Raw genomic sequence first — 27,220 nt, forward strand, 5'->3', positions numbered from 1 at the left:
TTTAACAGATCGCAAGGCACACTCTTAAGCGCTCAGAGGATGAAATAGATTAAGGGCACATTCTCAGGGCTTTCCATCACAGAACTCTAGAAACAGCTGTTTTGTTGAGAGTGCTGACAATTCTGAGACACCCCTGCTCTGAAGGGTTCTCAATGGAGAGAGGGAAACAGTTTATCTGTAGTATACATATGCCCCTAGATAAGGGCTGAAGGACCTGTGGCCCTCTGGGTGTTCAGCAACAATTGCAACTCGCATCAGCCCCAGCCAGCATGGCCAAAGGTCAGAGGTGATGGGAGTTGGAGCCCATCTAAAGAGTCATAGGCTCTCCCCTTGCCCTTGACTGTGCAGAAAAGACCAATTGGTCCAGGGTGGGGTGGGAATCTTGCATTAGGGCAAAGGACAAGAACATGAGAGTTGCCATGCTGGATCAGACATGCGGTGAAGTAAGTCCCGTGCCCAAGAGTCTATTTCATTCCATTGTATTTTAAGGACAATTCATGGAAGCCTTAAGTTGGTGTATTTTTCTTAAGCAGCGATGGAGAATCTGCAGTTGTCCAGAAGATGTTGGACTTAACTCCCATCAGCCCCAGCCAGCAATGGCCAATGGCCAGAACTGCAGTCCAGAAATGTTTGGAGGGCCACAGTTTCCCCATCTCCACTCTTAAGGATCAGAGCATTTGAAAATAATCACGTGCAAGCCTTGGTGTAGAATTAAGAGTCATAATGAGTTAGCTGCTCACCCTTGGGTTTGAAGAAGAAGAGTTTGGATTTGATATCCCGCTTTATCACTACCCTAAGGAGTCTCAAAGCGGCTAACAATCTCCTTTCCCTTCCTCCCCCACAACAAACACTCTGTGAGGTGAGTGAGGCTGAGAGACTTCAGAGAAGTGTGTCTAGCCCAAGATCACCCAGCAGCTGCATGTGGAGGAGTGGAGACATGAACCCGGTTCACCAGATTACGAGTCCACCGCTCTCAACCACTACACCATTTGGGTTACCTTACCTTACCTTACTATATGATGTTGCACTATATAGGCAGACTCAACAAACACAAAATGGTGACACTTATAACAAGGAACACATGTATAAAGATTAAATAAAACTACAAGACAGCATATTGGCAGCATACATTGTCATACAAATAATGCAGAGGAAAATTACAACAGGGATCCATTGGTACGTCGGAGAGTAAACAAGAGGATCTAGTACGATAAGGAGGAAAACGTTCACAAATCACTTTTCATAGCACCAAAAGCCTATTTTATAAAATACACAGTTAAATCATAGGTATTAATATTTATTATTTTATACAGTGCCATTTGGGGGGAGGGGGGTGAATGGCAGTTTTAACAGACAATTCAAATGATAAAACAGCTTCCTGCCCCCCTGAGGGACCCTACCGTTTAGAACAGGCTTGGAAGGGATGGAGTTGACTGGGCGAGAGTCAGCAAAGAGCTACATCCAATTGTTCCCTTACCTTCTGCTTACATAAGCGAATACCTTCCACTGCTCTTAATTTTCTACCTCCGGTTTACAACGGGCAAGATGATGTCCATACATAAGAGTTCTTTTGCTTTTTGCTTTTCATCCTTGCTTGGCTGTTTGTTTCTCACGTGTAATAAAATCTCTCTCATCAAAAGTACATAGATAGATATGGATATATTAGACAGAGAGACAATCACTTTCTGTTTATGGAAAATATAACAGTCAGGCTTTTTCTCATTGCCATTAAAAAGACAGAGAGAGAGAGAGAGAGAGAGAGAGAGAGAGAGAGAGAGAGAGAGAGAAGCCAAGAGATGTTATGGACTGAAATTCATGGGGTTGGAAAATTACATTCTGAAGTATATTGCTTAAAAGGCTAACCAGTTTGTCTCTCTTCCAAAAATACTATCTTTTTCTGCTTTGAAAATTAACTTTAAAGTACATTTAGATTGTGGCATAGGATCATACTTTAATTCTGAATCAGCTTCAAATCTCAACTGCAAAGGTCATAGCTTTTGAATAAGGCTATTTTTAAGGAAGTGGCCTGCTAATGCACTTTTGTCCTTATCTGATCATGTTGTTGTTGCTTAATATGTAAATATTAATAAAGTGGCTTGCTGGTAGGATTGCCAGCTTTTTTTTCTTTCTTCTTTTAACAACACCTGGTCTTGTGTCTTTAAAGAACAGACTGATTGGCAAACACGATCAGGGGACAATGTTCATCTCCATGCCATGAAGAAACATGTCACCTGCTGATTTTTGCAGATCAACTGTCTACTGAAGGCACAGGAGCAATCAAGCCAGGTGCTACCCGCCCTCTCCTGGGTCAGATGTCAATCTTGATGGAATTCAGACACTGCACCATTCAAAATCTGATCAGCATGAATTAAAAGGAAAAGAATGAAATGTTGATTGTGGCGCCGAGCCAATCCTGGTGCTAATTCTGAAGCGGTTATCCTATGCACAAAGTTCATGAATAAATCCCATTCACTTCCATGGGAATTATTCAGCTATAACTGCCCATAGGGTCAAGGCCTTAATATGTGACTATGATTGTAATTCTATGCATATTTGATCCATACATGTGATTAAACTCTATAGAACTCAGAGGGCCTGACGCCTAAGCTAAAAAGTATAGAATTGGCCAAAAATAATGAAATATTCTCTCTCTCTCTCTCTCTCTCTCACACACACACACACACACACACACACCATGAGAGAATGTCTTAGGCCTCGTGAGATGTCTAGAAATGCATGTATTGACATATTCTTTTAATATATCTCATTTGGTTTTTGGTTACACTCGCTTTACGTATTCAAGCTTTGGCTAAATCTCGTTGGAAAGACTCTCCTGTAATCTCATGACTCCTGGAGTTGGATCTGTGAGGGGGAGGAAACACTAGATAATACAAGACTCACGACAAAACAGTGAGCGTTGGAAACACTGTTGATATAATTCCAGAGAAACTCCAGCCTAGAGGAGTTAACAGCAGAGATAAGCAGGAATGATAGACAAGACTAGAATTTGACCCATAGTTAAGATTTTGCAGAATCTAGGCTATGTAATGCTGTGATCAAATGCATCTCCTAAGGACGTGGCTCTGAATGGATCATGCGGATACAATTCTGGACCTAGGTCCTGCAAGCACTTATGCACACGTCATCTAGTGTTCTGAACAAAACAAGGACACGGTTACTCATGAGTGGCGCGTGAGCACAAAAGTGCTTGCAAATGCTAGAGCTTTAAATTCTCACCTTAAGTACAAAAGATGGAAACAGACAGATTCAGTGCCATTTGATGGAATGTCCTCTGCAAGGCAGACAACAATTGTAAATCTCCAGAGCTATAAACATGTATGAGCTTTTAACAGTCTTGATCTATTTTATATTTATTTTTCCCCCTGGGGAAATTAAAGATATTCCCTCCCCACCCCCGTCACAGTGTACATGATTTAAATTTGCCTGTCTATACTTCGGGGAGAGTGCTTGTGCACAACCGGCCTTCTATAGCTTTGCTGGCCTTTGCTATAGAAATCATAAAGCACTTCCACTCACTAATATGTACACGGGATGTAATTAAAGGAGACAGATGTAGTTCTCTTGGGTGCTATCATGTTCCGGTGCCAGTTTTTTCCTCATGGAGACAGAGCATTTCAGGTCTGCGGGAGGGGCTCTGTCACTTTGCTGATGCTCCTGCCGCCGCCGTCACCGCCGTCACCTGGGGGCTCCTGAGGGGGAAAAGCAACAGAGACAACCCACTAGCGTGATTCAATTTTTAAGGTTTCCTATTGGTCAGGGAAGGTGATGGGATGCAATGTCCCTTCAAGCTAAGGTGCATAAAATACAGTTGGTACCTCGGGTTACAGACGCTTCAGCTTACAGACACTTCAGGTTACATACTCCGCTAACCCAGAAATAATACCTTGGGTACTTCAGGATGAGAACAGAAATTGCGTGGCGACGGCAGCGGGAGGCCCCATTAGCTAAAGTGGTACCGCAGGTTAAGAACAGTTTCAGGTTAAGAACGGACCTCCAGAATGAATTAAGTTCTTAGCCCAAGGTACCACTGTAATTTCAACACCTCAACATTCCATTAACACTTATAAATAAATGTTAATACCAAATCTCTCTCTGTCTGTGTATCTATATCCACACTCAATGCCAATAATCAATATAGGGCTGACAATATACTCTTACCATACAAAGAATCTATTATTGTCATTATTATCCATGTTATATCTATTTTTCATAAATTCAATCAATGGTGGCCATTAACTTCTAACATTTCCCCTCTCTTTTTCTTCCCTCACATAGTCGAACCAACTGTGAGTTGATGCATTTCTGCCACTTTCTAAACTTGAACTAGCCAGTAGTTTTGTTCTTTCAGTTTTGGGCTGCTAACATATGGGCAGGTTTTCAGTTCCATACCAATTCCTTAAGTTTAATTTGGCCATGTAAATAAACCCCAGGAAATTATTAAAGGGTCCCAAGTTATTACACAACGTCATTATACATTAACATATATTAGGGCTGCCATATGTCTGGAATTTCCTGGACATAGCCGGGATTTGTCCGTCAAAAACAGTGTCCAGGTGTAATTTTCAAAAGTTGAAGTGTTGGTTTTTGGGTGAATTGTTGCAAACTTTGGCAAAAATGCTTAACAACTTTTGTGTCCCTATTTTCACTTTTGGAAATATGGCAACCCTATCATATATCACAGTGTGATTAATCTAGTCACTTCTTCCCAGCGTTCCATTATTATCTAATGTCTTTTTTTCCTCAAGGAGAAGGAGGGGTGAGGATGGCCTGTGAATTAAGATCTGCTTTAGAGATAATCTTTTGGGTAGCCCTGCCATCTAAGGCTGACCATGGTCCACGACTGAGGAGGACACCTCAGTTGTGGCACTACACTTGTGGCAAAGGGTTGCCTGACAGGAAAACCTATTGTTTCATTCATTCCCACCCCCACCCTCACCGCTGGCCTGGCTTTTAAACTTAAATATAATTTAAAGTTACATTTCTTTTCATTGGGTGGTTTTTAATGCTGCCTTAATTAAGTTAATATTATGTTTTTCATGGCTTTCACATAAGAATGTAAGAAAAGCCCTGCTGGATTGGATCAAAGATCCACATAGTCTAGCAGTCTCTTCTGTGGTAAACTTTTCTTTTTTCTTAAATTGAAGACTGGTATAAAACACTCTTAAAGCAAACAACATACTCTCCAATATTTCTCTGATGAAAATAGGAATAATACTAATAATAATAATAATAATATCCCACCCATCTGACTGGGTTGCCCCAGCCTTCAGATGTCTTCTAAAGGTTGTATAGTTACTTATCTTCTTGGGTCAGGGGTTGCATAACTCCATACCCTCCAACATTTATCCCATGAAAATAGTGGAACACCCTCCCCTTCAGGTGTCAAAGCGGGACATTCTGAGATTGAATCAGAAACTGGGACTTCTGTAAATCCGGGATTGTCCCTGGAAAATAGGGACATTTAAGAGGGTCTGAAACAAGGGTCTGCTACTGTTTTTGAAGAGAAATTCCCAAACTGCAAACTCACAAACTGCGAACAGCACAGTCCTACACACGTCTACTCAGAAGAAAGACCCAATATATCTGTGGTATTTTTTTCTCCCAGATAAGTGGATAAAAGTTTGCAACTGTTTTCAGTGGCCTTCTCTAGATTTAGCACAGCTTATGTCCTATTTTACTCCTTCATAGTGAAATGCAGAATGTTACAAGTTCAGCTGGCCAATTCGTAGCACGGGAAGGAATGGCTTTAATCAACACATCATATATCTACAAATCATGAGGGCAAGTTTATTATGAATTCAAGCAAGAATATTTCCTTTTGGAAGGGAACTGGTGTGTGTGTGTGTGTGTGTGTGTGTGTGTGGTGAGGAGGAGGATTAAGGAACTTGCTGAGTCAATTAAAACTACAGGTTGATTGTTTTATTATATTTGGAGACTCTGGGATCCCTTGGGGGCTGTTGGCAAGAGATTTGCACAAGGGGAGAAATGGAATTTTCCATGCTCCATCTCTCTGTGAAATGAGAAGATTGATGCTGTGTAATTTCTGGTCATTAACCCGCTTTCTCTGTTCAGGAGGACAGAACAGGAAGTGCGTAGCTACCCAAGCCCCACACACAAAAAACCCCATCTTTTTAGTGACTCTTTAAGAAACACACCAAAAAACGTTTCTAGAAATTATGCTGAAAGCTGTCCCTGGATATTTGCCCCCCATATTTCAAATATATGCTTGCTTCCTGGTCTATACCCTTTGATTACCTCCCCCCCTTCTATTTAATTCATTTGCTGCCAAACATTGGGGAATTAATCTTAGTCCAAGCTGACAGTTTATATTAAGTGCTTCTCAAGATACACAATATTGCTCTGAGCAGACGAAGAAGAGACTGACGAGGCCAGTTCACATTCCTGCCCTGGTATCACTGCAGAAAACCAACCAACCTTCCTTCCTTCCTTCCTTCCTTCCTTTCTTTCTTTCTTTCTTTCTTCCCTTTAAGAGGATGTCTAGGGGAAAAACCCCATTGACGTAAGCTATTGGAGCTCTGCTTTAATTGAGGAAGCCCAACCTATTTATGCTGGCTATGGGTCTGGTTTTTTACACCCCACTTTTTTCTCTAAGGAGCTTACGCTGGCATACATGGTTCTCCCCATCCTCATTCAATCCCCAGAACAACCCTGTGAGGTAGGTAAGACTGAGAGGGTGCGCTTGGCCCCAGGTCACCCAGTGAGCTTCATGGCCGAGTGGAGATTCGAACCCTGATCCCTCAGGCTCTGGTCTGGCATGCCAACCACAATCCACATTGGCTCTCTATGGTTTTTGAAACTGCAGGTCCAACTTACGGTGTATTTATCATATGACTGAAATGCAGTGAGTGCAGGATTTCCATGGATGCCAATCAATAATTGACTTTCGGATGATCATGCTCATCCACTCATCTTAAACTTATGTCCTACATAAATTAGCAATGAAGAGGGTGAAATTACTACTACTACTACTAGACTGGCTTCATTATTTTCAGATAATGGAGGCATTTAAATTGGACAAGAAAATTGGCTTCCAGGTGGAAAAATCAAAATTAGAAACTGAATTGTTAGAACCCAAAACTAAGAATTTGTCAAGAATGTATAACTTGCTGCTGAAATGGAACACTCAGAATGAAACGGTAAAATCGGCTATGATTAAATGGGCACAAGACGTTGGACACAACATTACGTTCGCTGACTGGGAACAGTTATGGACCACAGGTATGAAATTTACGGCATGTAATGCCTTAAGAGAGAATATTATGAAAATGATATACAGGTGGTACATAACTCCAGTCAAGCTTGCAAAAATCTACCATTTGCCCGATAATAAATGTTGGAAATGTAAAGAAACTGAAGGTACATTTTTTCACCTTTTGTGGACGTGCCCAAAGATTAAGGCTTTCTGGGAAATGATATATAATGAATTAAAAAAGGTATTCAAATATACCTTCCCTAAGAAACCAGAGGCCTTTCTCCTGGGCATAGTCGGCCAAATGGTGTTAAAAAAGGATAGAACTTTCTTTATGTACGCAACAACAGCAGCAAGAATACTCATTGCAAAGTATTGGAAGACACAAGAGCTTCCCACACTGGAGGAATGGCAGATGAAACTGATGGACTATATGGAACTGGCGGAAATGACTGGTAGAATCCGTGACCAGGGAGAAGAGTCGGTGGAGGAAGATTGGAAGAAATTTAAAGACTATCTGCAGAAACATTGCAAAATTAAAGAATGTTAGAGTGATGTTGGATTGAAAATAAGTGGCTTCCAGCTGTACAGGATTTAAAGTTACAGATAGATTAAGATTAAGGATTAGGATTAAAAAAGTTTAAGGAAATGGAAACTTGGTTTTTAAGAGGTAAAATTTTAATGTCATATTATATTAAGATTAAAGATTGGGATTAAAAAAAAGAGGGAAAGAAATTGCTGGACAAACAATTTGAACTGGAATACAAAAGAGGGAGGTATGAGGAGGTCCAGAAAATAAGTAAATTTAAAGATGGAGATGAAAAGGTGATATTGTTTTTAACTTTTTTTTTCTTTTTTTTCTTTTGTTTTTTGTTCTGTTTTTTTCTTTTTCGGACTATGTATTGTGTATTTTTGAATTGTGTATTTATGTGTTCTTTTTATCGGAAACTTTAATAAATATCATTTAAAAAAAAGAAAAGAAAAAGAAACTACTACTACTACTACTACTACTAATTTATTATTTATACCCAGCCACTCTGGGCGGCTTCCAACAAAATATTAAAATACAATAGTCAGGGCTGCCTTCAGAGGTCTTCTAAAAGTCTGGTAGTTGTTCTTCTCTTTGACATCTGGTGGGACGGCGTTCCACAGGGCGGGTGCCACTATGAGAAGGCCCTTTGCCTGGTTCCCTGTAACTTGGCTTCTCGCAGTGAGGGAACCGCAAGAAGGCAATTTGCAAGGTAAATCTAAATCTGCTGGGGGGGGGGGGAGCAGCTGAGGAGAGTTTCAGGGGGAAACAGGCCGGCTTTTCCTGAGAGAAAGGCTTCGCACATGCATTTGTGTGTAACATGTAAAAAGGTAAAGGTAAAGGATCCCTGAAGTTAAGCCCAGTCACGAATGACTTTGGGTTTGCGGCGCTCATCTCGCTTTACTGGCCGAGAGAGCCAACGTATGTCCACAGACAGTTTTTCCGGGTCATGTGGTCAGCATGACTAAGCCGCTTCTGGCGAAACCAGAGCAGCGCACGGAAACACCATTTTCTTTCCCGCCAGAGCGGTACCTATTTATCTACTTGCACTTTAATGTCCTTTCGAACTGCTAGGTTAGCAGGAGCCGGGACCGAGCAACGGGAGCTCACCCCATCAAGCAGATTCGAACCGCCGACCTTCCGATCGGCAAGCCTAGTAGTTTGCCCTTAATTCCTCCCAACCATTCTTTTGTGTCCGCCACTGTACAGTTCTTGGCAAATGCTCTGCAATCCAAACAAAGAACGCAAATTGGTATATTTATGCAATGCCATTTGCATGCTTTGTTTAATTTGCAGAATTTAGGTTTGCAGGTCAAACAGAAACAGCTATTTTTAGTTTAGAATTCTAAGTACAAGCCTGAGGGCACTTGAATGTGACATTCTCTTACATGCCGCAATCGCTCTATTATACGCAACCCATCCTAACTTTCACTTTTTAGTTTTGTTCTTACTTGTATCTTCAGAGCAAAGCAAAATGGGTTCAGGACAAGACACAGCAGTAAGGTGATCCCCAAAACCTCCCATAACTGATGTGTCTATACTTGAGTTCTGGTGGAGTATTGATTTTAACATCATTAGCAGACCCTCCAAGTACAGTGGTACCTCTGGTTACGTACTTAATTCGTTCTGGAGGTCCGTTCTTAACCTGAAATTGTTCTTAATCTGAAGCACCACTTTAGCTAATGGGGCCTCCCACTGCCGCCGCGCCACCGCCATGCAATTTCTGTTCTCATCCTGAAGCAAAGTTCTTAACCCGGGGTATTATTTCTCGGTTAGCGGACTCTGTAACCTGAAGCGTATGTAACCTGAAGCATATGTAACCCGAGGTACCACTGTATTCCTATTTCCCAGGGACAGTCCCAGATTTACAGAAGCCATCCGGGTTTCTGATTTGACCCCAGATTCTCCTGCTTTTCCTTAGAATATCCCTGTTTTCCTTGGAGAATTGTTGAAGGGTAATAATAATAATAATAATAATAATAATAATAATTTATTATTTATATCACACCCATCTGGCTGGGTTTCCCCAGCCACTCTGGGCTGCTTCCAACAGAATTTTAAAATACAGTAGTCTATTAAACATTAAAAGCTTCCCTAAACACAGCTGCCTTCAGATGTCTTCTAAAAATCTGGTAGGACGTCCCTATTTTCATCAGAGAAATGTTGGAGGGTATGGAGTTATGCCAAAGCCAAGGAGATAAGCAACTATGCCAACTTTATAAGACATTTGAAGGCAGCCCTGTACAGGGAAGTTTTAAAAAATGTTTTATTATATTTTTATATATGTTGGAAGCCGCCCAGAGTGGCTGGGGCAACCTAGTCAGTTGGGAGGGGTATAAATAATAAAGCTGTTGTTGTTGTTGTTGAATAGGACACCCCTATTTTCATCAGAGAAATGTTGGAGGGTATGCAATAGGTTAACTATTTATTCTTCCCTTTAATCGGGGTTCTCAGCTTATGTTGTACTTGACTGAGGAAAGATGATTAAAAACACAACTATCTTTGGGCCCCACCAGATTTCTTTTTCATTCATGGTGATTTGCATATGATTTGCCCATGACGGCACAGGGACACGTTTATATGCCATCCCATAACTCAAGCCATCTCTTGGGGATGCCCTAGCTTAGGACTTCCTGCATAAAGCTATCCATTGGATAAGATGGTCTACAAATCCCCCTAATCCCAATAAACTGTAAATGCAAACTGGGTTTGTTTTATTAAACGAAGTGGTGGTAAATCAATCAATCAATCAATCAATCAATCAATCTAAAAGTGCTGTAGGAGTTATGAATATCAGGCACCGGTCCAAATTCCAAAATGCCGTGCCTAATAATTAGATAATTTTGTGAACCATATGTGGTTCCAACCAAGATTGACGACTTGGATGACCATACTTGCTCTTGTCTCATAACAGGTTAGCGCAGCAAAAGGGAAAAAAAATAGAGAGTGCCTGCATATATATTGGCTTCTATGGTTTGGTTTGGTTTTTAAAGCAAAGAGCCCATCAGAACTGGCAGGCTGCCCTTGGACAGTAAATCAATAACAGTCCTGCAAACCAACATGACTACATAAAAGTGCTTTGGAGGGAGTGGGTGGAATGGAATGAACTACAACCTACGCAAAAAATGAAACAGAAGAGCTCAGTAAGGAATACATCATCCTGATCTTTTATTCCAGGGGTGCCCAAACTTTTTTCAAAGGGAGCCAGATTTGATGAAGTGAACATGCGTGAGGGGGGCCAATCAAAGTTGTTGAGCTTTTTTTTAGGATTTTACCCCAGGACATATACTGCCACAAGGGCTGGATCAGATCGACTGGCGGGCCGAATTAGGCCCCCAAGACGGACTTTGGACATGCCTTTTTTATTCCCTGTCACTTAAGAAGGCCCACTTTACGCCCTCTCTATTTATTGATCACTAATGCCAACCTAGCACTTTGAAAGCACGTCAAAGTGCAAGTAGATAAATAGGTACCACTCCAGTGAGAAGGTAAACGGCATTTCCATGCGCTGCTCTGGTTCGCCAGAAGCGGCTTAGTCATGCTGGCCACATGACCCGGAAGCTGTACGCCGGCTCCCTCAGCCAGTAAAGCGAGATGAGCGCCGCAACCCCAGAGTCGGTCACGATTGGACCTAATGGTCAGGGGTTCCTTTACCTTTAATCAGTCATCAGCTTAGCTTTCGGATGATTGGCTTTGCCAATCCAGAGCATGGATGCACATTCCTTGTCTGTGAATCCTCTTCAGCCCACTCTCTGTGGTTAGCAGCTCTGGGGGATGTGGTGATGCGCACTAGTACATGCAGCATTGCTAGCCAATAGGCAGGATGTCATGTGTGGGCAGAATACGCCTGGGATGCAGAATTTTGTGGCGGAGATGATAACCGCGTGAAAACATGTGATGCGAATTGACCTGATCCTAGCTGGATTCAAACCAGTGCTTTATATGGGAACAATTTTCAAATTGCTAATACAGGCTCCCTGGAGCCTTCTTGTTCCCATCCATACAAAAGTCCTGCTGGCCACAGCCATTCGGGAGAGCTTTTGATGTTAATCTGCTTCCTCTTTGTGTTGAAACTATACACAGGATGTGGTGAGGACCCCAAGGATTGTGTCTGCATATTAAGCACATTCATGTATGGAAATGCTCCCCCCCCCCCCCAGCCTTACAGGGATAAGTGAGAAATCAGGTTTAACTGGATAGTTACTAATGCTACACAGCTTTTTAAGCTTCCCTGATGGTTCCTTCAAGATGTTGTTGTTGACTCACTCACTTGTTTTGGCTGTACAATCTGTTATTGCATTTGCAGAAGACAAGATCGGGGACACATGGGGAAGGAGAACAAAACAAGCGATCACTTTTGTATTCCTTTGAGCCACTAAATCTCCTCTCCTTGCAAAAAAAAAGTTAAAAAAAATATCGGAGGGAATTCTGCTGCTGAAGGAATGGAACAGGAGCTCAGATCCTATCTGGATAAGATAGGAATGATTGGAGGACGTGGCAGAGAACTCTTGACCAAAAGCCATCTTCATCCTAGAGACAAACACTTAAGGCAGTCATAGGCAAACTTGGCCCTCCAGATGTTTTGGGACTACAACTCCCATCATCCCTGACCACCGGTCCTGTTAGTTAGAGATGATGGGAGTTGTAGTCCCAAAACATCTGGAGGGCTGAGTTTGCCTATGCAAAGGTTATAGAATCACTGACTTGAGATATCGTGTCCTCCAAATCATGGAGAGCCACGTGTTGCGGTGAGATCACCAAACTGCCTTCTTGTTGCTGGGGCGGGCCTGTTCGGATGACCTCCTTGCCTCATTGGTCACCCCTTTATTACTGGGGCAGATTTCTGTCAGTTGGGGTTTGATTGGCACATAAGGGGCTATTTAAGGGGCTGCACGTGGCAAAGTACTTCCTCTTTCGCATCGTGCAGCGGATCTCCCACCCTCCCTATAATTTTAGGTTGTGTTTTTGACCTTGCTATGCCTGTCTAGAATGGGACGTGGGTGGCGCTGTGGGTTAAACCACAGAGCCTAGGACTTGCCGATCAGAAGGTTGGCAGTTTGAATCCCCGCAACGGGGTGAGCTCCTGTTGCTCGGTCCCTGCTCCTACCAACCTAGCAGTTCGAAAGCACGTCAAAGTGCAAGTAGATAAATAGGGACTGCTCTGGCGGGAAGTAAACGGCATTTCCATGCACTGCTCTGGTTCGCCAGAAGCGGCTTAGTCATGCTGGCCACATGACCCGGAAGCTGTACGCCGGCTCCCTTGGCCAATAAAGCGAGATGAGCACTGCAACCCCAGAGTCGGCCACAACTGGACCTAATGGTCAGGGGTCCCTTTACCTTTATGCCTGTCTAGGGGTCGTCTGTTCTGGGGGCAGGGGCCCGGTAGGAGTTTTGCCACTTGGCTGATTGGCTGGTGCCATTTGGTTTTTGCCTATCGTGTAGCAAATCATCACAACTTTGTAAGGTTGGCGGTTAGGCATTGGTTCATTCTTTGGTGGAGGGGATTATGGATTGGCTGTGCCTGCCCCTCAATTTTGTTGCTGCTGCTAGGGAATTCCGTTAAAGGAATCCAGGGGCTCTATTTGCTCTGTTTGATCCCCTCTCAGGGATAGGGCCATGCCAGAGTTCCTGGGAACATCTGGGGTGAACTAAGAGGCGGAAATCTGCCTCTGTGCTCCCCCAGTATGTTTTCCCTTACTGACCTCTGGAGGTTCCAGTTGTCAGTCCTGTTCCTGCCAGTGCAGGTTCAGGTAGTCCGAACAAATGCCTAAGCAACCACTCACATGCTCTAAACAATAAAGTTGTGGCCAAATTAATGCCAAAAATCCTAAACAAATATTCTGTTTCCTGTGTGATTTATTTTGGAGGGGGTTTGGGGGTCTTCACACGCAAAAGGGTCAAAATGGCCATACACCTCATGCTGCCTTCAAATTCATCCGTAATAATCCTAAGAACACAGAAAGTTCTGCTGGACCAGACCAAAGGCTCATCTACTTGAGAGTTCTGTTCCCATGACTGTATCATATTGCTTCCTATACTGGAAGTATTTATTTCTGATAGATTTATTTTTTAATCATATACCGCTTGATTGTAAAACAGCAACAACCTCAAAGCAGTACACAGCCATCATGACTAGTTGCCATTGATAGCATTCTCCTCCATGAATTTCTCTAAATTCCTTTTTAAGGCCACCCAAGCTGGTGGACAGGACGTGAGTGGCGCTGTGGGTTAAACCACAGAGCCTAGGACTTGCCGATCAGACGGTCGGCAGTTCGAATCCCCGCGACGGGGTGCGCTCCCGTTGCTTGGTCCCTGCTCCTGCCAACCTAGCAGTTCGAAAGCACATCAAAGTGCAAGTAGATAAATAGGTACCACTCCAGCGGGAAGGTAAACAGCGTTTCCGAGCGTTGCTCTGGTTTGCCAGAAGTGGCTTAGTCATGCTGGCCACATGACCCGGAAGCTGTACGCTGGCTCCTTTGGCCAGTAAAGCGAGATGAGCGCCGCAACCCCAGAGTCGGCCACGACTGGACCTAATAGTCAGGGGTCCCTTTACCTTTAAGCTCGTGGACATCACAGCCTCCTGTAGGAACGAGTTCTATAGTTTAACTGTGTGCTGGGGAAAGAAGTATTGTCTGTCTCGAATCTTCCAACATTCAGCTTTGTTTGATGGCCTGATTCAAGTATGATGAGAGATTGGGGGGGATTTCTCTCTTTTATCAATATCTAGCTTTCCCTTCCCAAATTATAAAGGCCCAAATGTTGTTAACACTTCCTCATGGGGGAAAGAGATTCAACACGTGTTTCTGACAAGATGGAACAAGATGGAAAACAGGATCTTTACAGCAACCTCTTGAGAAGCAGGAAAAAGCCTCATTACTCTGAAAGGGGAAACGGGATGGTGACAAAACTCCTAGTGCATATTTGCACTTGGCTCCCTTTCTGAACACTCCCAAGACCTGTCTACAAATGGGTAAAGCCTGGGGTGTGAGTGAGCCGCACTAGGGCTGATTCCCACTCCTTGCATACGCTGTTCCTCTGATCTTTGTTCCACAGGGATTTCTCTGGTACTAACTTGGAATTTTGAGACATACATTGCTTGCATGCCCATCTGTTACTGCCTACAAAATCCATCTCTGACATTCTGAGGCCTCTTTTTCATTTCTTCCCAGTGCCCTTCTGCAAGGGACAAGGTGCAAGGAAAGGTGAATCGGGTTCCTTTTTCTATTTTCTTTCTTTTATTTTCTTTTTCAGCTGAGGTGCTGATGAATAACATGTGAAAACAGATGGCGGTTGCCATGACTTGTCTAGTGGAGCTGGGAGGGGCAGAGGCTAATTTTGAAACCACAAAATTAGATTACTGCTTGATGCAAGAAGTTCTACGAGCATCAGAGGAGTCATCCTCGTTAGGTGAGGACTGAACTCCAAGACCATAACCCCAGAGGGGCTACAAAGTATAATCTGACTCCTTTCCCTGGCTCCCCAGCTAAGTCTACAGCCTTTTGTTTTTCAGAAATATAATCTATTATCAGTATTTCCCACCTTGCCCAATACACAGAAAGATATTGGGATGATTGGCATGTTCTCATTTTTTCTCATTTTTTTAATGGCTTTTCATTCAATTGGGATTATTTAATACATTGCCATGACATTCAGGGCTCAGCCACACTTTTGATTATATCTGCTTTCTAGGCATGGATATGAGAGGTTCTTAATAATAATAATAATAATAATAATAATAATAATAATAATAAATTATTTATACCCTACCTTGTGGGTGGCTCCCAACAGAATATTAAAAACATGATAAAACATCAAACATAAAAAACTTCCCTAAAAAGGGCTGCCTTCAGATGTCTTCTAAAAGTCTGATAGTTGTTTATTACTTTGACATATGATGGGAGGGCGTTCCACAGGGCGGGAGCCACTACCAAGAAGGCCCTCTGCCTGGTTCCCTGTTATCTCACTTGTCACAGGGAGGGAACCGCCAGAAGGCCCTTGGCGCTGGACCTCAGTGTCTGGGCTCTTGGACCCTGTCGGAGCATTGGCCTCCCTCTCTAAGCCAAGCAGAATCCTCTCAGGCTTTAGGAAGGAGGCACCAGGGGAACATTTAGGGGACTCAACTACTCCCTCTAGTCCACTGACTGCAACCCCTGTGGGGAAGTGTACTTCACCAACCTAAATTAGCCAAAGCATGCTGTATGCTAGATTGGCAAAGTGTTAAGGAATCAGTGAACATGCTGTGGCACCCACATTCTGCTCTGGGCTTGCTTCAGCTGTTCCCTATCCAGGGTTGTCTTAAGCATACGCGGTGCCGGGGTGTAAAGATCCGCCCGGCACCCCCCACGGTTGCCCAGTCCCAGGCACGCAGGTGGGCGGAGCTGGCCGGCGCCTCAGCATCTCACTGGCTCAGTCACCCCAGAACTCGTGGCGCAGAGCCACCCACAGCAGAAGAGCCCGCCGCGGCGCTCTGACTGACAGGCGGGCTCTTCCCCGGACTCAACTCTTGGGTTCCAGACTCTTAGCCTGGCGTCCCTGAGAGCCCGCCACCCGGGTGCCCCGCACCCCTAGTGCCCATGGGTAAGACGGCCCTGTCCCTATCTCCAACTCTTTTGATCTTAACGCATACTTCCAACAACATGGGATATGTTTTGTTATGCCTTTTTGTGTGTGTGTCCCAGTTCATGAAAACAAAAAGCAGTGTTACAGTGCATGGAGGATGCTTCATTTAGTATGCAGTTCATGTACAGAGGCTGTCATAGAGATCTGGGGGATTTCAGCAGAGCAAGACAAGGTGTGTAAATGTTTGCAGAGGCAGGGTGAATATCACTGGACTAGGTAACACGCCACTGCGCACAACACATCGCCAAACAGTTACCTTTCCATCATACTGCTCCTTCTTTGTACGAAATGGGCTTTAGCAGGTTCTACTACAATTAGGAATGAACCAAATATGTGTAAATGATAATAATAATGCCTCGCTGGGCAACTGGAGATGGACAGTGAACAGAGGTAAAAAGAATTTGCCCACTAAGAGTAAGGGCATGAAGCAATGCCCTCACCCTGAACTGGCTTTGTGGCATCATCATGTAGCTTGACCTAGTTAGCTACATGCCACTCCTGGCTAGAGGGACGCGGGTGGCTCTGTGAGTTAAATCACAGAGCCTAGGACTCGCCGATCAGAAGGCCGGCGGTTCGAATCCCCGTGATGGGGTGAGCTCCCGTTGCTTGGTCCCTGCTCCTGCCAACCTAGCAGTTCGAAAGCACCTCAAAGTGCAAGTAGATAAATAGGTACCGCTTCGGCGGGAAGATAAACGGTGTTTCCGTGTGCTGCTCTGGTTCGCCAGAATTGGCTTAGCCATGCTGGCCACATGACCCAGAAGCTGTACTCCCTAGGCCAATAAAGTGAGATGAGCGCCACAACCCCAGAGTCGGTCACATTGGACATTGGTCAGGGGTCCCTTTACCTTTACTCCTGGCTAGCTACATGTCAGTTTAGGAAGCATTGGCTGCCAGGCATTTTGGGGGTGTGGGGGTGTTATGACATCATTACATCAACTCCATGAACCCTGACTGGCTGGGATTGTGTAAAAATGGCACTCAAGAAACCATTGATCATGCAGCAAACAGCCCGCAAACAAGAGCAAACAAATGAGGGGCGGGGGGAAACACGTTACTAATATTTTTTAATGCTGCCAACCTTTTCATTGTTTGTTTAAAAGCAGCTGCAATGTGCGAAAATATCCCAACCAAAGGAATAGGGTTTTGAAAATCCATGCAAAGCAATAAGGACAGCCTCTTTCAATTGATGCCAGACAAAGCCTGGAAATTAGCAATCCCGATGGCTGTCAACAATCACAGTTTGTGTATTCGTATGCAGGGTTCTTTAAAAAGTCGATTACCTATTTAACTACTTATTTCTGACAAAGTAAGATACTTCAGCATTTCAGTATAGGTGATGTTTTGAGGAAATGTCTCAGCTAAGTAATTTGTCTCAGCAGGTAAGTAATTTTAGTTGCATTGTTGGAATTGAGTCACAGCACTGAACACCTGTTCAGAGGTGACAGTTCCGACTGAAAGCTGATTTGGAAGCCACCTTTTCCATTTGTAAATTCATGATGAGTGATCAATATTCAGCTCTGAAGATCAAGAAGGGGAAAGCTATAATGGGGATCTGCTTATAATTTTCAGCAACACGGATTGTTAAGCACTTTGCACAATTAAAATGCTCTGTAATTAATAAATGCAGGCATCCTTCAAGTTCTCTGACAGCAGTTTCATGGGGTACCAGACTTTTTGGCATTTTAACTCTAAAATTAAAATTGTAGTTGTTAGTTTAAGTGTTTTGTTTACTTACTAGATCTATGTATCACTTTTTAAGCTGGGACAGTTTTCAAAAAGTGTACATTATACAGTATCAATTATTAACATATCTGAAAAACATAAATAAAAGTAGATGTAAAAGCAAATCAAGCCACATAGGGAAAAAGAAAAAAAGCAGAACAAGCCATAGCCTTAAAACTCCTAATCTCCGAAGGTCTGGCGAAAGAAAAACATATAATAATAATAATAATAATAATAATAATAATAATAATACAGTGGTACATCGGGTTACATATGCTTCAGGTTACATACACTTCAGGTTACAGACTCTGCTAACCCAGAAATAGCGCTTCAGGTTAAGAACTTTGCTTCAGGATGAGAACAGAAATTGTGCTCCGGCGGCGCGGCGGCAGCAGGAGGCCCCATTAGCTAAAGTGGTGCTTCAGGTTAAGAACAGTTTCAGGTTAAGTACGGACCTCCAGAATGAATTAAGTACTTAACCCGAGGTACCACTGTAATAATAATAATACACACAAGGACATGACAGAGTCCAGAGGCTTTTGCTGAAAAAGTATTGCACTTTGAAGAAGACAACCTAGTGAAATTGTTGTCTGCATATCTCAGTAAATGGATCAAAATCAGTATTTTAAGTTGGGCTCAGAAATAAAACAGTAACCAGGGCAGATGTTCTAGATTCAAATAGGTAGCCATGTTGGTCCGAAGCAGTCTAAATAAATAAATAAATAAATAAATAAATAAATAAATAGTCCAGTAGCACCTTAGAGACCAACTAAGTTTGTTCTTGGTATAAGCTTTTGTGTGCATGCACACGAAAGCTTATACCAAGGGCAGATGTTGAATATGATTCTAGGACGTAGTGCCCATCAATAGTCAACCAGCTTATCAGGGAACAACAGGTGACCTGTTAACCAATTTGTGAATCGTGAACTCCCTAGAATATGTTACAAAATCTGACAGAGTGGCTGAGGTTTTATAAGGGATGCATAGAAAGTCGTTGGCAGACGAGTTGGGGCAGAAAGTGCTGCTGAGAGTTTTAAACCCATGATGACATACCATTCTATTAGAGCTGCCAAATACTAAATCTTCTCTCATCTCATCTAATGCTGCCATATGTCAACCGTCAATTTCAAAGATTGAGATCAGATATCTTTGGGCATCAAAAGACACACAAGAAACATGTGGGGAATATATGGAAAATATTTGAGAATTCAAAGAGTTGGAATCCATCTGTCTCGAGAGACAATGGAGTCCGCCTCTGAGGGCAAAGCCAAACTGGTGGAGAATCACAGCACCCGCTGTGACTGCAGAGATCGGTAACTTATAATTGCTGCCTCACATGTTATTTTTGCTGCATTAGCAGCACTGAAGTGATCTCTCCCCCCGGCTTCACTAATGTGGTCCAAAGGAAAGCAGAGCAATACATTGGGCACCAGCTTGGCTGCCATAATTGCTGGAAAGAGGCATACAAGGCACCGTCCAACTGCCTACTCCAGATTTGTGTAGGGTTTACTCATTAGCCTTTTCTTCTCCCCAAGATTTCCCGCAATTACAATTTCCAATTTAGCTAGGATTATGTGTGCAGGGTTCCTACCTTGATCATGGCTGAACTGAATGAACGAAAATCCAACTTTGTTTTGCACAGTTAAAACACTAAAGAGCGTGTTCTCTAGCCTCCCGAGTGCTGTAATTTGCTTGAGTAATCACAGCCTATGGGTTCTTGGACAATCCAATTAGTTCAAGTCAAAGTGTGTTAGATTCACGCCACAAGAACTATGCAAGGCATTAAGCAGAGTAAACATGGCATGATGCAATCTATGACTTATCTACTGAGCACAGAGTGAAACAGAAGAGATAAATGGATCTGGTTTCCAAGAATTTTCATTTTGAAATGTCTGTTGCTTATGATATGAGAAAGAGTGAGAGAGAAGGCTTAGGATCCAGATATTAGACCTGTATGAAACATGGAGCAGCTGTCTCTCTCTGTGTGTGCTAAGGGAGTACCACAACTTGAGCCAAGGTTTTTTCATTGTTTCTGCTCTTCCCCCCTACTTTTAATTCCATTGGGGGTTTTTTTAAAAATGCATTCCAATTTTTCAGTTTGACTTTTGTGTCTTGATAAATCTGTGAATAAGTCATAAGTCTTTCAGACAGCTTTGGAAAGGAAGGAGAACAGAAAAGAGGACAGCCCTTAATTTTCACCATACACACACACACACACACACACACACACACACACCAATTTTAATTTTGATAATGTAATATTTACAAACATGTTTTTGTACATGCATATGTTTTATCTTAGTGGTATCCTAGTGGCATGTGTTTTGCTTATTAGGTTGATACACAAGGGATGGCAGCTGTAGACATCTGGATTCTATTTAGTAACAATTAAGTCTGTAAAGTAATAAACCAGTATTATCATTTTTTTATAATGTGTTTTTGAAGGCTAGAATTTGCTGTAGCAACTTGGCCAGAAACAGAAAAAAACAAAATGGTCAAGTCTGACAGGCTTACAATTATTTTTCTCCACCTGACTATTTATCTAATTCTGATGCCAATGTGCCTAATTTTTGAGATTCCTTGACCTTGACGTCTCTCAGGCACCAAGTTTAGGTAATAACAGATAATGTTGTTGTTGCTATGTTCTCATGTGGGAGCTGCCTATCCACAAATAAACTGGCTAAACCGTACTACTGAAATGGACTTTGCAGTGCTTTGAAGCCATCTCAGAAACTTCAACTGGTACAGCCACCAGGATGCTAACAGAGGGCAGTTTTGTGCTAGTTGCTTTTGGCTATATCAGAATGCTGATACAAGCCTTGAAGGCCCTAAATGGTTTGGTTCCAGGTTACCCAAGGGAACACCTGCAGCCATATTACCCTGCCCATAATCTAAGAACCTCATCTGAGGTCCTGCTTGTGTGTCCCCCAGTATAGTCAGTTAGGCTGGTAAGCACACAGGGCAGGGTCTTTTCATTAGTGGCCCAGTAATTGTGGAACTCTTCCAGTTCACATTTGTTCTGTCATTCAAGAAGGTATTAAAAACTTACAATTTTCTTATTTCCTTAAAGAATGTTGGCGATCTAATTCAGTACCTCTCTTGCCTGTATCTACTCCATGTTCCATACACTGCCTGAGGTTCTGTTGTTCTGCATATGGCTTTGTGAGGGCTCGGCCTGAAAAGTGATTAATAAATAACTGGAATTGTAAATACCGTAAAGAATGTTCAAATGACTTGGTCGTGGGGCCCATTGGGCAGGTCTTTCCCATAAAACCAGCCCCCTCCTTCTAGTGCATTGCTAATTCCATGGGAAAGACCTACACAGTTGTTCCCCTGAAATACAGTTGGGTCTCACATCTAATGGGTACCCAAATCTCAGCTACTCTTGGATTCTGGAACCCTGCTGAAAAGCTACAGGGGTCTTTTGGCAACACTCAATATTCTCTTTACTTAAAACTTAACATGTCAATAACTTCCCGGGTGATGGATGAAATGTCTTGGAGGTCCTACATGTCAAGATAAACTTAGTGTATGAACATTTGAGGGAGCCTGCAGAGATCCTTGATATCCCGTTGTTTCAAACCCTTCTATCCCTGCTGTGAGTTTGGATGGAATTATAACAGGTTTTCACTCCACAGTTTTTCTTGGAAACATCTCAGCAGTGCAAACAAATATTCCATGAGAATATGGCGTTGGTTCAGAAGCACACTGAGATTCCCAACTAAATTCCCATAATGTTTTGGGCTGAGATCCTTTGCCCTTCTCTTAGTTCTTTATGGATTCTCTTGATATAAGCCTGGATTGGATAGTCTTTGAAGGAGGTACAGGAGTTGTTCTTGCGTCTGAAGATTGCAACTCTGCCTTTTAACTGGTGGCAGAGAACCCTAGGAAAGGACAGTCCCTATTTGCACTGGAGTCCATCGTTAGCTAAGCAAAGATGTTTAGAATTCCAGATGGCTTGCTGTCAGGGTTCAGGTTTTCCCAGAAAATGAGCAAGGGGAGCAGGACTATCTCCACACTGCCAGTGACTCTGAACAGCCAATGGACCAAGATATCCCTGCCCTAACATTGAAGGTTCCCATACTACCTGCCAGGGTTCCTGGACATGTCCCGCCTTCTCTCCCATAGTCACAGGAGCAGAGGTGATGAGGAGCCAAGCAGAAGCTTCAGCACCAACACCAAATGTCCTACTAGCTGAATGTGAAGCTACTCAGCAGGAAGAAAGGAATCACTTGTCTGGATAAGGGCCCAGCCAAGAGCCAGGAAGGGGTGGAGCCTCCACTTCCCCCTCGTGAGCTGCTTCCTTGCTGAAACAACAGCTCTCATTCAACAGATCACCTTCAGAACCCAGGGGAATGGACAGTTGAACACAGCTTTTCATTCTTTTTCATATACAGGAATATAAAAATGGTAAGGTGAGGTCTTCTGCATCAGTATTCTGTTTGCTATCATGGTCACTTACACATTGCCAAAATAGAAGAAAGGCATTGCCAGAAAAAGAGGGAGGACAGAGATTTGCATAAATAGAATATATGCATTGCCAAAAAAAAAAAAAAGAGAGGACAAAGGAGGACAGAGATTTGCATAAAATTTGCATTTGCTAATGTGCAAATTTAGAAATAATTACTATAATTTGAATAGAAATGAGATGATAAATCTGTGTTGTTAAGAACATAGGAAGAGCTGTGCTGGAGGCAGACCAAGGGCCAATCTAGTCTTAGCATCCTGTTTCTCACAGTGGCCAACAAGAGGTCTACGGGAAGCCTCTGAGCAAGACAACAGGACTCCAGACCCCAGGACCAGGTATTCAGAGACATGCTGCTTCTGATTCTGGAGGCAATACAAGGACATCATGACTGCTAGCCACTGGTAGCTTTGTCCTCCACAATTTTTTGATGAAGGAGCACTCAGGCATGTGAACCCTTGACCCATCTGCCACCTGCAGTGACATACCATCCAAATACAGATATTCCTCTTCATAAGCTGTTTAAAATAAAAATAAAAACAGCTTATGAAACAGCTGTCATTCAGTTGTCAAATTTACTTTAATAATCTCCTGAGGACTAGAAATTAGAATTAAAAGATGGCATTTACTTCCCTCAAGAAAATCAGTAGAACCTTCATAAATACCCTGAAGACTGCATGCTCCATATTTTTGCCTGAACTGGGAGAGGCAAACTCTCTCATAAATATTCTCTCAGAACTGCTGGCTGAAATCAGTCGTGGTGTTAATGACTTAAGTTAGGAATTTCTGGCTCTTTGCCTCAGAGAGAAGAGAGCACTTCCAGATATCATTGCTTCATTTATCACAGACTTCCATATCGTTCTGAATTGGAGCGCATGCCCTATTCTGGCTCAATATCCTTCAGCTCACTAGACTATTTTATGTAAGCCAGCACTGGCCTCTCAGTGCCCTTGTCAGGCTGAAATTGTAAAGCTGCCTTTTTCTTCCTCTTCCTCTTCCTCTTCCTGCAGTTGCTCCCTGCTATACCCAAGCTCCTCTAAGAGAACTATTTCCTTCCAGGTATACGACACCGATGAATGCTCACTATAGGACCGCTACTTTGCAGTCTAGACACTGGATCTAAATTTTCAAGGTTGCCTTCAGATTACCCGTTTGTTCAGCATTCATCCTGATTTGTTTGCACAAAGTTTGCAGGGCGGTTAGATGACGTCACCAGTTATTGAGCATTCAGCCTGATTTGCTTGTACAGAGGTTATAAGATGTTGCGTCAACACAAACTTTCCAGTGCATTTTCCCATCACAGAACTAATTTGCGGAAGTGTTTTCTGTGTGCGCAAAACCCTTCTGAGCATTTTAGCCTATAATGCATAGCAAAACCATGAAAGCCAGTTTGTTTCTGTACTAGCAATGGATGAGATCAGAGGATTCCAACCAAAATGATGGTATGCTTCCTTCTGATTTGAGCTGATCTTGAAGCAACCCAGGTCAGCGGAAACACTTCACACTTCCATTAGCTGATGTGTTGGAAGCAAGCACCATGTTTCCATGCACTCAGTGTCAGCCTGCAAGGTCAGCCGGACCTTGGTCACTTGAGGCGCTTTTAGTGGACAAAAGCTAATGCAAGTGGAACAGTCCCCACACTCTTACTTCATCTGCTGGAAGGACATTCTGTTAAACATTTGTCCTTCTGTTGCCTGTTTTGCTGCTAGAGATATAATTACAGTAAACGACCTTTCTTTCCTACTACTTTATCCATCCAGATCAATATTTGTATGAATGTCGATGAGGATTTTTGGTAGGTTCCAGATCTGCACGCAAAGAGAGTTAAGATTCCTATTCTCGTGTGAAACAAAAAGCTAGGTAGAAAATGCTAACCTCAAAACACAGAAATGAATTGTCTGTGAACCTGAGAGGAGTGGTTTGGAGCCCAGTTTTGTGCAATTTATCAGATTATCCTTGTATCATGTAAACCTAAATTTATGGAGAAAAGCATTGAGATTGGTGTTGTTTGAGAGTAAAATCATATGGACTACACAAATTAAATGGGAATGCAAATAGCTGCAAATGCACAGTAAAATTATAACTCATGTTATGTTTGCTTCAGGTTGAGCGTTTTCAGGTTGCATCCCGCGGTGACCCGGAAGTACCGGAAAGGGTTACTTCCGGGTTTTGCCGGTCGCACATGTGCAGATGCACAAAATGACATCACGCGCATGCGCAGAAGCAGCGAATCGTGACCCGCGCAGATGCGAGTTGCGTTCCTTTCAGGTTATGAACGGGCCTCCGGAACGGATCCCATTCCCAAACAGAGGTACCACTGTAAATTCCAGTGTGGACGAGCCCTATATCATTTGCGACTTTCTTATCACATTCTTGGATTACTGCCTCTCTTTTAAAGCAAAAAGGATAGCAGCAATCAAAATACAACATATAACGTTCAGCACCCAGGATTAACATAATATATAATGGGTAAGAAGGGTTTCCTTTCTGACAGATAAATGACCCCCAGAACTGCTTTACATGTATATGCGATTTTATATCATTTTATCTTGTTTAGAGCTTTCAAATTTTGTAATTGGTGTTTTTGCCTTGGCACTGGTCATTGACCATAATAAAACAACTTGTACTTGTATGCCACTCAACTGTAAATAAAACCCTGTGTGTGTGTGTCATTAAAATAGTTAATTAAGGTCAAGGTTAAATCAAGGTGTGTGTTTTTTTAAAATCAATATATGAATAAAAACAACTGATAAAAATATATATTATAAACTAAAATTACAGATTAAAATGCACCTTAGCTTTGTGGGTTATATTCAACACTCAACACAGTATGACTTATTTATTATTAATATTAATATGCCTTTTCTCCTGGGTGGGACTGAAGCAAAAATATTTTGGGGCAAAGGTAGAGAGAACCAAGGTTTCTTTATCCCCTCAGAGAAAAAAAGCCCATTGTTCTGTACATTCTCCCCAAGGTATTACTGCTTTGCACACATCTTTGTAGCATAACCTTGTAACATGTGAACTCAGAAGTAAGTCCTACTGTGTTGAGTGCTGTTTACTTCCAAGTAAGTGCATACAGGACTGCAGCCTTAATCTGGCTTTGGCTGTGAATAAGGAATTGCAGGGTTGTTATTCAAGACATAATAACCCAACTGATGTAGTAGACGCAGAAACGCAGAAACACTATTTTGGTATCTCCTGCTTGTGTGACAATGTCCGTGTGCATTCAAGGCATCCTTGCCATTCCTATATAACTGTAAGAACAAGCAACACATTATTGCCTTGCTGTCTTTTTTTACTTTGGACTCATCCACACTTCTCCTTGTCCCTCCTCTTTCCCCATGGAAAACCCGCAGTTTACCACTGAATCACAGCAAACATCATCCAGGTTTTCTGCAGAACGATGTCTGTCCTGATTCAACAGTAAAAAGCAGATTTCCTGTGGAAAACAGGGGGGGCAAATGAAAAACCTCTCAGACCATGCTTGGACGAACCCTTCCTTTAAAGCCTAGCAGTTACTCACCCTTATTATAATACAATGAAATGTCTTGCATGCTCATTTTATTGTTCCCGGGGAGGGGAGATAGTCCTTCACTATTACAGTGGTACCTCAAGTTAAGTACTTAATTCATTCCGGAGGTCCGTTCTTAACCTGAAACTGTTCTTAACCTGAAGCACCATTTAGCTAATGGGGCCTCCTGCTGCCGCCGCGCCACCAGAGCATGATTTCGGTTCTCATCCTGAAGCAAAGTTCTTAACCCGAGGTACTATTTCTGGGTTAGCGGAATCTGTAACCTGAAGCGTCTGTAACCTGAAGCATCTGTAACCCGAGGTACCACTGTATTGCTAAGGGAATGGCAGTCTTGTGCGGCTATCTGGTTCTGTCAACAGGTGAACAGAAGAGACTTACTTCTGTTGGGTCGTTAGTTAGCAGCAATTGCTCTCTTATGGCACAACATCTACACAGATATTGGTGAAGGAAGTCTCCTGGCCTGCAATTTCCTTCCCTCGGAATCAGCCAGAGAATGACACACACCACCATTGCAAACTTCATCCCTAATTCCTGCAGCTGCTTTACATACTTGCCTGGCTAAACACCGAGTTTGCCTACTATGAGCTGCTGAGTCACTGCTGAGGCTGGGTTGCCTCTGGGAGAATATCCAGAGCCTTGGCAAATCCCTTTCTGCATCAATCTGTCTGACTAAGCCTTTGTTCTAACCCAGTATGAATCAAGATCGGAGAGGGAATCCCAGCACGCTCTTCTAATATCCCTGAGCTCTTTATGAAAATAGGCCAGAACTGACACTCTTCGCCACCTAGACAGAGAGCTGAGGTGAATCACAGGCTTCAACAATTATGCAAGCAAATCACCGCCAATGAAGAAGAACAAAAATATCTCTGGGCTTGGAGAGAGACGAGGCTGGATGATTCAACAACGTGCAGGAGCTGCCTTATTATCTATGATTTACAGTCTAGGAGGATTTTTGCTGTTGTTGAAAGGATGGTTTAATATTGAGCTAGGGATCTATCAGAGGAAAACTCAAGAATTTTAGAATCAACCTAGGTATGATTTATATGCTTTCTTCATAATTAGAGTCCAGAGACAGCACTTCCTTCTGGGCAGCCTGTGATCAGTGGAAGCCTCACAAGA

The 27,220-nt window shown here is 42.8% G+C and overlaps 1 protein-coding gene across 3 annotated transcripts in view; it reads right to left on the reverse strand.

Annotated features, from left to right (window-relative positions):
* Window positions 1-1,281: 1,281 nt before the first annotated feature.
* The window catches only part of CYGB (cytoglobin), a 53,580-nt gene continuing 27,641 nt past the window's right edge, over window positions 1,282-27,220 (reverse strand). For 2 of the 3 annotated variants that reach the window (XM_080994087.1, XM_080994086.1), the window contains exon 4: window positions 1,282-3,710. In XM_080994087.1, coding sequence (XP_080850213.1) covers window positions 3,636-3,710 — 75 coding nt within the window. In that variant the 3' untranslated portion in view covers window positions 1,282-3,635. Of the gene's footprint in view, window positions 3,711-21,173; window positions 21,277-27,220 lie in introns of those variants that run through there. The other variant, XM_080994085.1, reaches the window with a different exon arrangement.

Source organism: Podarcis pityusensis (assembly GCF_964106645.2).
Source record: "Podarcis pityusensis genome assembly, chromosome: 2".
Classification (NCBI taxonomy): Eukaryota; Metazoa; Chordata; class Lepidosauria; order Squamata; family Lacertidae; genus Podarcis; species Podarcis pityusensis.